The following is a 12,096-nucleotide window of genomic DNA, read 5'->3' as shown; positions in this document are numbered from 1 at the left end:
CCCCCCCCCCCTCTGACAAGTTCGTTTTTTTGAACGCGCAAACTAACAAGTCTCCTCACCTCAGCAGACCCAACACTCATCCACCCTGGAATGCAAAACTTCGAATCATCATACCCGCCGCCGCCATCATCGGGGTACCCAACATCACCTGGCCTGACTACTGGCTCTCCTCAACACCGGAACGGCAGCATCTCACCACTGCCTTATCTGCCTAACAGCAACTACCACCACCAGCAACAGCATTTCGGCCAGTTCCCTGCCGGCTTGGATACGCGCCGCCAGAGTATCCACTCCTTTGTCTCCAACTACTCGGCTGCAGCAGAGCCACAGTTCAGCGGCGATGAGGCCGCCAAGGAGAAGCAGCGCTGCCCCCATCCAGAATGCGGCAAGATTTTCAAGGATCTCAAGGCGCACATGCTCACCCACCAGACGGAGCGTCCTGAAAAGTGCCCCATTCAAACATGCGACTATCACGTCAAGGGCTTCGCACGCAAATACGACAAGAACCGCCACACCCTGACTCACTACAAGGGAACCATGGTCTGTGGTTTCTGCCCTGGATCAGGATCGGCGGCGGAGAAGTCGTTTAACCGCGCCGATGTCTTCAAGAGGCACCTGACGGCCGTGCACGGCGTCGAGCAGACGCCTCCCAACAGCCGCAAGAAGTCTGGCTCAGGCGCAGCGGCCAAGAAGCTGTCTAGCTACGCTCCCGACGCAACCGGCAAGTGCAGCACCTGTTCGGGTACCTTCAACAACGCCCAGGAGTTCTACGAGCATCTGGACGACTGTGTGCTGCGCATTGTGCAGCAGGAGGACCCGGCCGAGGCGATCAACGCCAAGAGGCTGGCTGAGGTGGCCGACGACAAAGAGGTTCACCAGACGTTGGAGAAGAACAACCTGCCGACGGCGACCATGACGACGTCGATGGAGAACGAGGATGAGGACGAAGACATGATGGACGACGAGGACCTCCCCTCACCGGGCGCATCAAACAAGCGTTCAAAGGCCTCGCGAGGCATGACGAGCTCGCGCATCGGCATCACTCCCCTTCAGGCCAAGCGCCGCAAGGGCCGCCGCGACTACCCAACATCGTGGGGCTTCGACAAGGGGCAGATGAACCTGAAGAAGAGGACCATCACAGCTTTTGACGGCCCGCGACGCCTGAACAAGGACGAATTCTGGGTCCCCACCGACAAGGAGGTCAGGATCAACCTGCTCGACGGCAAGTCATATGTCACCGACGTCGACGTGCGGACCCTGGAGCGCGCAAACGGCTTCCTCAACGCCACCGAAGCCGAGAAGGGACACTGGGACAGTGAGAACCCCTCAACTGAGCAGATGATGCTCAGGGGACTATGATGAGCGAGCTTTGAAAGAAGAAGAAAAAAAAAATCTTTTCTTGGTTCTTGTTTTTAGGTTTTGCCTCGGCGCAACCACCCCTACTCACACTTGAGGGTTTTGTATAATTTGGGAACTGGGTATTAATGGGAGGGGGAGTTGGGGTGTTATTTTTATACCATCATGGCCATGTTCATACGGCCTCACGATACCCTGTGTCTTGTTTTTTTTATTTTTTTTTTTCTCTCTCTCTTTCACTACATCATTATCTTGATCGCTTTCTTACTCACTGCGAGACAAGACCTGTACTTGGACGATAATTTGTTTTTGCTATTTATGTGTAACGACCCCACCTGATACCTGATAAACTACCAAAAGAATCTCATCCAACTCACTCCTCCAATTCCAATGATGCATAGCTGAATGGTGACATGTTTTGTGAAAGCCTTGGGCTTGGTAGAGCTACCGGGCCCTGTCACACGCAAACTAGGTGAGTTCAGTGTTGCTTTCTCAGTACAAAACAGTCCGACGGAGGATAAAGGAGGAATTCTCGTCGAGTCCGCCACACATGACGGACATGTATACCTGAGCCAGCTTAACTTAACGTGACCCGGCCGAAGGATTTGTTTTCTGTGTTCTATTCTTTTTTGTATCCCCTACCTTTTAGAATTTTGATTTTTGGGGGAGTCCGAGGGGGAAAACGCCAGGTTGGGCAGTGGCCGTTGTGGCATGCTGTCTGTCCATGCAGGATTTTGCACCCGCGAAAAGAGTAGCAATCCCCGAAAGAGTGGCAAGCCATTTGGCAGCCCCTTAAGTTATTCTCCCACCTGCAACATTGCGATGTGACTTGATCCCGCACGACAAAGCTGAGCACATTTGGTGGGTATCTTTTAAGCCGCCCCTTTGCTCATCTATCCATGGTCCGTAGTAGTCATAATGATAAAGAGAATAAGAAGAGAGAGAGAAAAAAAAGGCAAGAAAAAAAAACTATACTCCCATCTCTGCCTTTGGGGTTTTTTTTCAACCAGCCATCTCAACGTCGCCTCCGCCACCGGCACTCCTCTTCCTCTCGGACCTGTCTCCTATCCTCTTGACCATCTTCTGTTTAGCCTGCTCGACCCACTTATCATAAGCGTCGTTTCCGCCGCCTTCGTTGACCTTGGCGGCCACGACGCCGCGCAGCACCTCGCCGGCGAAGCCGACAAAGTTGTGTCTGCGCAGGGCGTTCTCGAAGCGCCACTCGCGGCGCTTCCTCCGCTCACGCTCGGCGGCCTCGGCGTCGCCCAGCTCGGCGGCGCGCAGGCGCAGGTCGCGGCACATTGCGAGCAGGTTGAAGCGTATCTCGGACGACTCGTAGCGCTGCATGCGGCGCTGCAGGACGGCCATGACCTTGTTGGCAAAGTCCTCGCCGTCGGTGCCGTCGCAGGGCCCGTGGCTGATGGGCGCGGGCTGCAGGCCGTCGAGCTCCCAGAGCCGGCCGCCCGCGGCGGTGTAGGCGATGAAGTGGAAGGCGTCCTCCGAGTCGGCGTCGGCGGGCCGGGTCGTCTCGTCGGCGAAGGGAGAGGAGCGCGCGAAGCTGTTGTGTACGCTGCGGATCAGGTCCGAGTTGGATAGAGCTTCACCGCGGAACTCGGCGGGTAAGGGCATGGTGAACTCCCTAAAGTCGGACAGGGCCGGGCCGACCTCGACGTCGGCGGTGCGGTTGAGCAGGACGGAGAGCAGGGCCTGCGTGCCGCACGCGTTCTGGATGGTCTGGCTCGCGAAGAAGAGTGTGCCGTCGTCGGCGGCGTCGTGGTCAAAGTCGCCATCGAGAGGCTTCTCGGCTCGGTATGGTTGGTCGGTTGGGTACTTGAAGAGGAAGATGACGCCGTAGACGGGGTGGAGAGAGGCCAGGGTTTCGGGCTCGAGGGTCAAGAGCTCCTCGAACTGAACGCCCTTGACGCCGAGCTCTTCGAGAAGGTATGTGAAGACGCCCTGTTTGAAATAGACAGAGGGTCAGTTATGTGGCGGGATGGTGGTCATTGCGCTCGCGGAGGTCGAGTTTGATCCAGCGCTTTTAGGATCGCGGCGTGTGCTTGTCTCGGGAGCTGTGAAAGTCATCTAGCACATACCGCATCGGACTCGACTACAGGATTGTCAGTAGGAAATTCAATGAAGAGACGAGCATTTCCATGTTTCAAAGGATCATGGTAGATTTATTCATGGGGTAGACTTGCTGGTATTCCACCCTCCGCTCATGTTGAAGATGTCTCCCCGGGAGGAGGTTCTGATTTGTCTGTGCGCGAAGCTGGGCGAGCGAATGATCGCCGAACTTAAGTGATGGCTAATAAGTACAGCGCGCGCAGTTAAGGTGTGGATGATGTCGTTGTACTGTAGATGTCAACAAATAGGTATTGAAGCTTTGGCTCAGCTGGAAGACTAGAGCTTAAGGTTAGGTAGGTACAGTGGGCCGCCAAAATTAACGTGAAAAGTTGAAACTCCCATACAAAATCCACTAGACTCATTGTTCTTGAAGCGCGATAATCTTGCAACCAGACTAGTTACAATGAAGATCAGAGTATAAACCAAATTCGCTAGATTTTCAATACATGTGCTTATTTTTTGAATTGAACAAAATCGTTAGTATAACGCGTGGCTACCTGACTTCAAAATATCTGACCACAACAAAAGCTGCGAGCGCCGTAAAGTCCACTAACACCCACTGTAACAGCGAGACTTGCGATATCTTCTGCTTGCGAATTTTAGAAGCAGTGTTAAATTCGTACACCGGGCTAAGTATTATAATTGAAAATTCTGTTTATATTTTTAAGGTCTGGAAAGTCCAACAATGCCTTTGTTTCAGCTGTAATTAAATTAGTTGCAAAGTTATTGCGGTCTGAATTGCCTGAGTTCTAGGGTTTTTGTGTATGCATTTTGACTTTTTGCGTTATTTTTGACGACCCGCTGTACCTACCTAGCTAGGTAAGGTAGGTAAAGTTAGCAAAGCAAGCGCACCGTTTAACGGACAGTACTACGTAGCTGGTTGTACGTTAACCTTGGTCCTGATTGGCCATTGGGCCTAGAAGGACCCACATAGAATATCCCCGCGTCTCTTTTGTGAGATAAACCAAGCGGGCGGTAATCGATAAGATACGAAGTACCAATGTATTTATACCTAAGACGGGCTGTGCGGCACAGGCTGAGCTCCTGTGGATCCTGTTTGCGTGGGGACCCTGACATCATTGCAATTGAAATTCAACACAACATGCTATAATTAATCCAACTGACGCGTTGCTCAACTGCGCCAGCTATTGTCCCATCAATAAACAACTGAAGAACTGCTTTTGTCATTCTCAAGGGCCCCCTGCCCACTGCCGAATATGACGGCATTGACTGTACAAGGCTTCGCTCCGATCACTACCAGATCCAGGTAGATGGTAGTGGGTAGCCACGTCTACTAATTTTTCAATTTTCAAAACATGACTTGTGCGGGCTTGCGGACCGCCATGTACATGCAGTATATGAAGTCCCTCGACGCTCGTCGTCTGATCTCTACTGATACATGACGAGCTTGCTTTTGATTAGCATCCAGCTTAGCTAGTCATACCCGTTGACATTCTGCCCTATCAAGCACATGTCTCATCCAACGGCCGGTCTACTAGAACCTAGAGTCTAGTCTACGTGGATAGGTGACGGACGGACGGCAGGGACTTTCTATTTTGTTTTAATTTTTTTTTTTTTTTTTTTTTTAATTTTTAATATTCTTTAATTTCGCTCCGGGAAAATCCAAGGGCTCACCCTCGCATTATTGCCTCCCTCCACGTCACTCTACCATAAGTACGCAGTGTCTGCTTCATCATGGCATCCCTCAAGACCCTTCTCGGCCTGCTTCCCTTGGCCATCCCATCTCTGGCCTCGAGCCTCAACTCCGAGTACACCTTCAACCCACTCCACCATCTTGCCGGCATATCGCCCTACTTTGAGCCTCTGGACCCCCCGAGATCTCCAGACGCGCCGCAGGGCTGCACCGTGACCCGTGCTGCCTACCTCAGCCGCCATGCCGCCATCTATGCGAATGACTTTGACTATGAAGAGTACATGGAGCCCTTCATCGCCAAGTGGAAGAACCACACCTCTGTGGACTGGGCCCGGATCCCCTCGCTCAGCTTCCTAGCCCACTGGGAGCCGCCTGTCACCGAGGCCGAGGCATCTCTCCTGACCAGGATGGGCAAGCTCGAGGCCTCCCAGCTCGGCGTTGACCTCAGCTTCCGCTACCCAAACCTCAGCCTACCCCAGCAGGTTTGGACCTCGTCCGCTGAACGCACCTTTGAGTCCGCCAAATCCCTCGTGCGCGGCTTCGAGCGCGAGGATAACACCATCCGCGTCGTCAAAATCTACGAGGGTAAGGAGTCTGGTGCCAACAGCCTGACGCCCTACAAGGCCTGTCCGGCATACTCGGGCGCCACCGGCAGCGAGCAGAGCGAGGTGTACCAGGAGAAGTTTACCAAGTCCATCAAGGCCCGCTTCAACGCTGCCGCCCCTGGGTTTAACTTCACCACCAATGACGTCTTTGGAATGATGCAGCTCTGCGGCTACGAATCTGTGATTAAAGGTCGCTCCAAGTTTTGCGACCTCGACCTCTTCGGCCCGGACGACTGGCTAGGCTGGGAGTACTCGGAAGACGTTCGCTACCATTACAACGTCGGCTACGGCTTCCCCGCCGCCGGCTACATTGGCATGCCTTGGCTGCAGGCGACGGCCGACCTGATGACGCGCGATGGCGGCCCTGACGCCGAGGATCTGTACATCAGCTTCACGCACCGCGAGCTTCCTCCCATGGTCATGGTCGCCATGGGCCTGTTCAACAATTCGCAGTTTGGCGGCTCCGAAGCCACCATCAACGCCACCATGCCCTCGGACATGGAGAACCCGCACCGCGCCTGGCGGTCCTCGCACATCGTCCCCTTCATGACCAACATCGCTCTCGAGCGCCTTGAGTGCTCCGGCAGCCACGGCTTCGAAGACGGCCAGTACCACCGCGTCCTGGTCAACAGCTCACCCCAGCTGATTCCCGGTTGCAACGACGGGCCGGGTACGAGCTGCTCCAAGGCCTCGTTCCAGCAGTTCATCAAGGAGAGGACTGAGCGGTTCAAGGGCTTCTCGGAAAAGTGCGGCGTGTCATACAAGAACTCGACCGATACGATGACCATTTACACCGACGGCAAGGCCGGAGACGGCAGTTTTGTTGGAAAGCGCTACAATGCATTCCCCGAGGAATAGGCTAATGTTGTTATGTGATTCAAAGACTTAAAAATAACAAAGACAAAAGTTTATAGATAATTACACCTAAATAATAAAGTTGTTAATGATATCGAATGCCTTTTTTTTTTGGGATTGTTGGCGGTGTGTCCCAAGCCGGTGTACTTGCAATAATCCAATGCGCCAATGTGCGTATACGATATACGAAATGGAAATCGAGTCATGATACTGGGCCTGCTCGCTCGGTCAGTAAAACGACACAACATGCAGATACTGTGATTCAAAATCACTGACCATTACGGTGGCCAACCCCAACAGCACAATGACATATCACGATCCACGCGTGGCTTTCTTTTTCTTCTTCCTGCCAGATACACTCGAGTCTTGTCTTTTTATTTGACCTATTTAAAAAAAAAACCCCTATATACACAGCCAAACAAAAAAAAACACAACTCTTTCAATAATCAGCACACTCCCTTCTTCGGAACTGTACCTCACCGTCTGGGTTCGGGACTTTGGACATCATCATGGTGAAGGGCTTGGGTCTCCCCTCGCCCGGCTTGAGGCGGAACTCGTAGTTTCTCAAAAAGTACGCCAGCAGCAGCTTGATCTCGGTGCAGGCAAAGAAGCGACCGGGGCAGGCGTGCTTGCCGCCGCCAAAGTTGACGTTTGTGTCGACGATGGCCGTGAACTGGTGGTGCCTGGCCGAGTCCTCGTCTCCGGATCCGCTCGAGTCTCGGTTGCTCTGTGGTTGGCGCTGCCGGAGCTTGTAGAAGCGCATCGGGTCGAAGGTGTCGGGCGACTGGTAAAAGGCCCCGTCGCGGGAGATGCCCGCCTGTGGGACCAGCAGCTTTGTTCCTGGAGGCAGGTAGGTGCCGTCCGAAAGGGATATGGGCTTTAGGACTTTGCGGTGGAAGCCGACTGTTGATTGGTCAAAACGGTTAGAAATTTCCACTTTGTCTTGCTTGTTTTTCATATCAGGAAGAACTTACTAAGATTGCCTCGGAACCGCTGTACCTCCTTCATGAGGCTATCCATCTTTTTCAACATCAAAAGCTTCTCCTTGGTCCAGTCGCTCCCTGGCGCTCCCGTAGCATACGCGGCCTCAACTTCCTCCCGTAGTTCGTCCTGCAGGTCCTGGTCCTCGGCAAGATCGAAGATGCAGTCGACGATGATGTTGTTGGTCCCGTGTCCACTGGCCATGGAAAGCATGAGCTGCAGTTGGGCATGGACGGCAATGTCAGCCCGGTCGTTGTCGGAGAGGGTCTCGAGCAGCCACGAAATCATGTCCGCCGGCGCCTCGTAGCCGGGGCAGTTCTCCATGTCGCGCATCCGCTGGTCGATGATGGGTTTCAGCAAGTTCCCGGCCTTTTCGAGATCGGCAGCCGTGCGTCGCACGTCGGGAACGAGGTACTGCCCTATCGGGCGCAGAAACTGCGGCATGAACTGCAGCTTGGCCACGGACATGAAGACGTGCACGACAAAGTTGATGTTGGTTTCGACCCAGTCCTCACACCGGTTGATTTCCGGTCCCACAAAGATGCGCCCGGCCATGCGAGTCACCGCACGCAGCGTAAAGGGCTGTATCTTGAAGGTCGTCCAGTCGCGACACTCGGGGAACTCTGCGGCCACCAAGACATCAATTTCCTCCTTTAATCGCGGGACAATGGTGGTGTGGGTTGCGTTCTGGGCAAGCTTGGTTTTCACCAAAGCTGCCAACAGGTCGCCGTTGTTGGCAAAGTGGAAGTGGGTGTATTCGCTCAACATTGCCTGCGCAGATCTGTTAGTGATAATATTCATTGTCGAACATGGTCCACGAGGGGTTTTGTTCTTATATAATCTGATTTATAGACATGGTATTCGTACCTCACACATGGCTGCGGTTGCGCTCAGCGTTTCTTCAGGCAGGCTCTTCAGCTCTGCCACAAACGCCGGTGGTAGTACCAGTTGAATGCCTTCTGTTGCTTTGATTTGGTAGACTTTGCCGTAAAACTGCTCACAAAAAAAAACACGGTTAGTGACAACAACAACAACGGGACAGCAAGGACCATGAAGCTGTCAAATCATCGAGAGAGTGATATCGAATGCGTACGACTCCTCACGTAAGGAGCATGTCGAGATAACTGACCTTGTTATAGCTTTCAATGATCTGGGTCTCGGCATCAAACATCCATTTCCATATCGATGCCTTGTAATAAGGGGCATCAACACGACTCCTCTTGGCGTTCTTCTGCAATTTGAAAAAGTATGCGCCTAATAATATGCATGCCATCGCAATGTAGTAGCTGAGGTGGTGGAATTGTGTGCCGATTTGATCACTGGCGGCGCCTTCCAGAGTTGCGTCCATCTTCGAGAAGAAATTATATCTTCCAAAGATGGCCGAGGAGTGGTTCACCATCTGCATATCGTCACGAGCCACCGGTATAGTTTCCTTCAAGTCGATTCTGACACCCTTGGAGGAAAAAGAGACAAGTCGCAACCCCGTCCGTACTGGCAAACTCTGTGTGAGCCTCGTCGCTCCCAACAGCAGTGCTGCTCTCTTCAAGCAACCACCTTCGAATTTCAGGTGAACATGTGTAACCAAGACGCTGGAGACAACCTTGGACTAGGTTTTTTTGAGTCGATTATAACTGGTGTATTGTGCCGGCCGTCCAACAGCGCGCACGAGTTTTCGTCGTTCGATTCGAGTGATGACAAGGGGATTAATATGCAATCAATGCTGGAGTATTAGTGTACTAAGCAACGACCACCACCCGGGTAGATACGCGCATGTAATGATGGGTATGAATTGAAAGTATGAAAAGAAGAAAAAAGAAAAAAAAAAAAAAAAAAAAAAAAAAAAAAAAGGACCAAAACGTTCAGGTCACAACCAATGCGCGTTTGCGGGCTGAAGCAACGAGAGAATGAGGGGGGGAAGCAAAAGGAAAGAAAAGAAACAAACAACAGCACCCCAAAAGCTTGACACCCTCTAGGTAGGCAATGCTGGAGAAGGATGAAGAGAAAAAAAGAACAAAAACTAAGAAAAGCATACAAACTATATTAGTCTAGTCGGGATTAACATGAGAAACGCAAGTGCCAAAGAAATCTGGAGACGAGCCAAGGAGGTATGCAAGGTATGGTATCCATCGGTGGAGAACAAGGCGGCTGCAGAGCCCCTAGACTGGGGTCTGGAGCAAGGATGCATTTTACGCTGTTGCAAGATCCCGGGCATGGGTGCTGGGGTAACTTTCACCATTCGGTATCTTGTTCTCTTTACAGTTTGGTTTGCGTGCCATCGGATAGCCCAATCCCTTGCGGCGCCTAGTTCCTGCTACTGTGATGACTGTGATGAGCGTCGTGTGCTCGTGTGCGTATTGTACACATACGTGGCGAGCATCCTTTTTTTATGATGCTGTTTCGCCGGCCCCCGTGATCTGTTGCAAACGTGGTTTTGACATGGCCAACGGGTCGAGCGAACACAAAAAAAGAGGTAGAGACAGAGACAGATGTAGATCAAGAAGGAACCCGATAGAGCGGTATCACACCTTCCCCGTTGTTCATGGATACATCCTGGGATTGACTATTGGCACAAGCTTCCACTGACTGAGCTTGTCAAGCAATGTGAAAAATTATATCCGGGTGGCTGATTTCTCACCGGTTGGTCTGCACAGCAACGGAGAGGCCATCTGCAAACACAACCTGGGGCTAACGTATAACACTGTAGTGTTGTAGAATAGCAGTGATGCGTTTTGGTCTACTCGCTTGTCCGCTTATTTCGCTTCCCGGGCTCCACTGCCTAGGCCCTATGGGTCACCCCCGTTCATGATTAAAATTCCTAATGGATTGCTTGCAAATGGTGCAAAACAAAAAAGGGATCATGGAGGTTTTGTGATCTACTTTGTTCGGGGGGAGGAATAATAAGGGGGATCCACTTGACGGACCTTTCTCGATCCAAGGTGAAACAAAGCAACTCAAAGGGTGGAGTTTGAGCAATCGCGGATCCTTCACGTGCGGCGTCGCTGATTGGAGATTTCCCCGAACCTGGATTTCCATCTGCGGAAGGAGAGACCCTGGACCACGGGTTCCGTGGTGGGGGAACCGGCCCGGACGGATTGTGTCACAGCCCCTTTTGGGAGAGAAAGAAAGAAAAAAAAAATCCTTCGTCTCTTGCGTGGTTACCTTCTTTTTATCCAGGCCAATTGTGATGAATTTGGTTCCCTGCTGACCAGACATGCTATCATAGCATATAAAGTATATAGTGATCAATTTTTTATTCTATTTTTGAAAAATAATGCATTCCTGTTTTTACCGTATTTAGAAGCTTTCCCATCAGGTATCCCCTCACTCCTGGGGCCTTTCTCGAACATCATCCACCAACCCGAACCGGCAGACCTGTTTATCTGCATCCGACGATATACACCAGGGCAAGCCTTGCTCATCATTCTGCGAAAGAAGAAAGACTGCCCGCCGCCCGATAGGGCTTTCCCGTGCCCACTCTCCGTTCGTCTGACTGCCACATGGGGAAAAAAAAGTCGTCATTCACGTTTCATTGAATGACGGACTGTGGGCTTGGGATATATTGGAAAGTGCCAACACGTGTCTCCCTGTTGCGGAAGGTTATCCGAGACACTGGCAGTCAAGGCACCATTTTTCTCCTTTATAATATTGCCAAAAAGTTGTAAAGTCTACCTAGATAGACACTGCCATCTCAACTCGTGACATTTCTCTTTTTCTCTTTTTTTTCTGCCGCCGTGATGCCGATCATGTATTCCGGCTAATATGTACAAGGGGAAAAAAAAGTAAGGAAAAACACAAACAAAGGGGTATTGTCCAAGAAATCACAACAGCCTTTGCCCCCTCTCTCTGTCATTACCCTCTCCCCAAACCCGGATTTGCCAAGAATATCATCCGACATACTGGTCTTAGCGTGACAAGCGTAAATTCATCCTGTTGCTTAATTCCACTTGGCACAATTTCTGTTCCTGGCCCACTCGCCTTCTTTTTTTTTTTGTCCCCTTCGAACTGACAAGTGTGAATCTCAAGCTCCAAACGGCTCGAGTCGCAGAAACAAATAATTTCGGGAGAAAATCGTTTGAGAGCCCGACGGCTTGGGCTGACTAGGGCGCATTGACGTGCCAAGAAAAGTCTCTTACAACACATATTCCCAGGAACCAACGAGCATAACACTACCTAGCAAGCTAGGCAAGGTACTTACTTGTATGAGGAACAGGATGACCATTGTCAATTTTTACGGTCCTCATTTTATTAACTCATTTCATATGATTTTTTGTGCATCCCTTGTTTTTTTTATTTTTGGCAACGGATCTTTTATCAGCCTTCACTTACTGTACGGTACTTATAGTTGGTTAAACCGCATAGAAAGAAACCGATCATGCTTACAAGAAAAAGCCCGAGACTCCGCGTCCCAAAATATACAATGCACATACTTGGATTCACCGTAAGCAGGGCGATCCAATGCGACCAAAACTACCTAGTCCCATCCACATCCGCACTCTGCAGGAAAAAAAAAAAAAAAAAAAA

The 12,096-nt window shown here is 51.3% G+C and overlaps 4 protein-coding genes across 4 annotated transcripts in view; 2 read left to right on the top strand and 2 right to left on the bottom strand.

The window, feature by feature from the left end:
* The window catches only part of PgNI_06148 (uncharacterized protein), a 2,768-nt gene extending 1,307 nt beyond the window's left edge, over window positions 1-1,461 (top strand). Inside the window, exon 2 of the mRNA XM_031126175.1 lies at window positions 68-1,461. Coding sequence (XP_030982423.1) covers window positions 68-1,359 — 1,292 coding nt within the window. The 3' untranslated portion in view covers window positions 1,360-1,461. The remainder of the gene's footprint in view (window positions 1-67) is intronic.
* An 897-nt stretch (window positions 1,462-2,358) lies between these two features.
* Window positions 2,359-3,511, bottom strand: PgNI_06147 (uncharacterized protein; the record flags this gene model as incomplete). The annotated part of the gene is made up of 2 exons (XM_031126174.1): window positions 2,359-3,312; window positions 3,500-3,511. The coding sequence occupies 2 exons, from the start codon at window positions 3,509-3,511 to the stop codon at window positions 2,359-2,361; spliced, it is 966 nt and encodes a 321-aa protein (XP_030982935.1).
* Window positions 3,512-5,175: 1,664 nt separating this feature from the next.
* On the top strand, window positions 5,176-6,597 carry PgNI_06146 (uncharacterized protein; the record flags this gene model as incomplete). Its single annotated transcript, XM_031126173.1, has 1 exon — window positions 5,176-6,597. One exon carries the CDS (start codon window positions 5,176-5,178, stop codon window positions 6,595-6,597), a length of 1,422 nt encoding a protein of 473 aa, XP_030982571.1.
* A 436-nt stretch (window positions 6,598-7,033) lies between these two features.
* On the bottom strand, window positions 7,034-9,019 carry PgNI_06145 (uncharacterized protein; the record flags this gene model as incomplete). The annotated part of the gene is made up of 4 exons (XM_031126172.1): window positions 7,034-7,497; window positions 7,569-8,346; window positions 8,443-8,568; window positions 8,705-9,019. Coding segments are annotated over 4 exons (1,683 nt in total), but the record flags the coding sequence as incomplete, so codon positions are not given.
* Between the last annotated feature and the right edge of the window lie 3,077 nt (window positions 9,020-12,096).

Source organism: Pyricularia grisea, chromosome I (assembly GCF_004355905.1).
Source record: "Pyricularia grisea strain NI907 chromosome I, whole genome shotgun sequence".
Classification (NCBI taxonomy): Eukaryota; Fungi; Ascomycota; class Sordariomycetes; order Magnaporthales; family Pyriculariaceae; genus Pyricularia; species Pyricularia grisea.
Note: the sequence above shows the minus strand (reverse complement) of the source record. Positions and strands in the feature narration are given on the sequence as shown.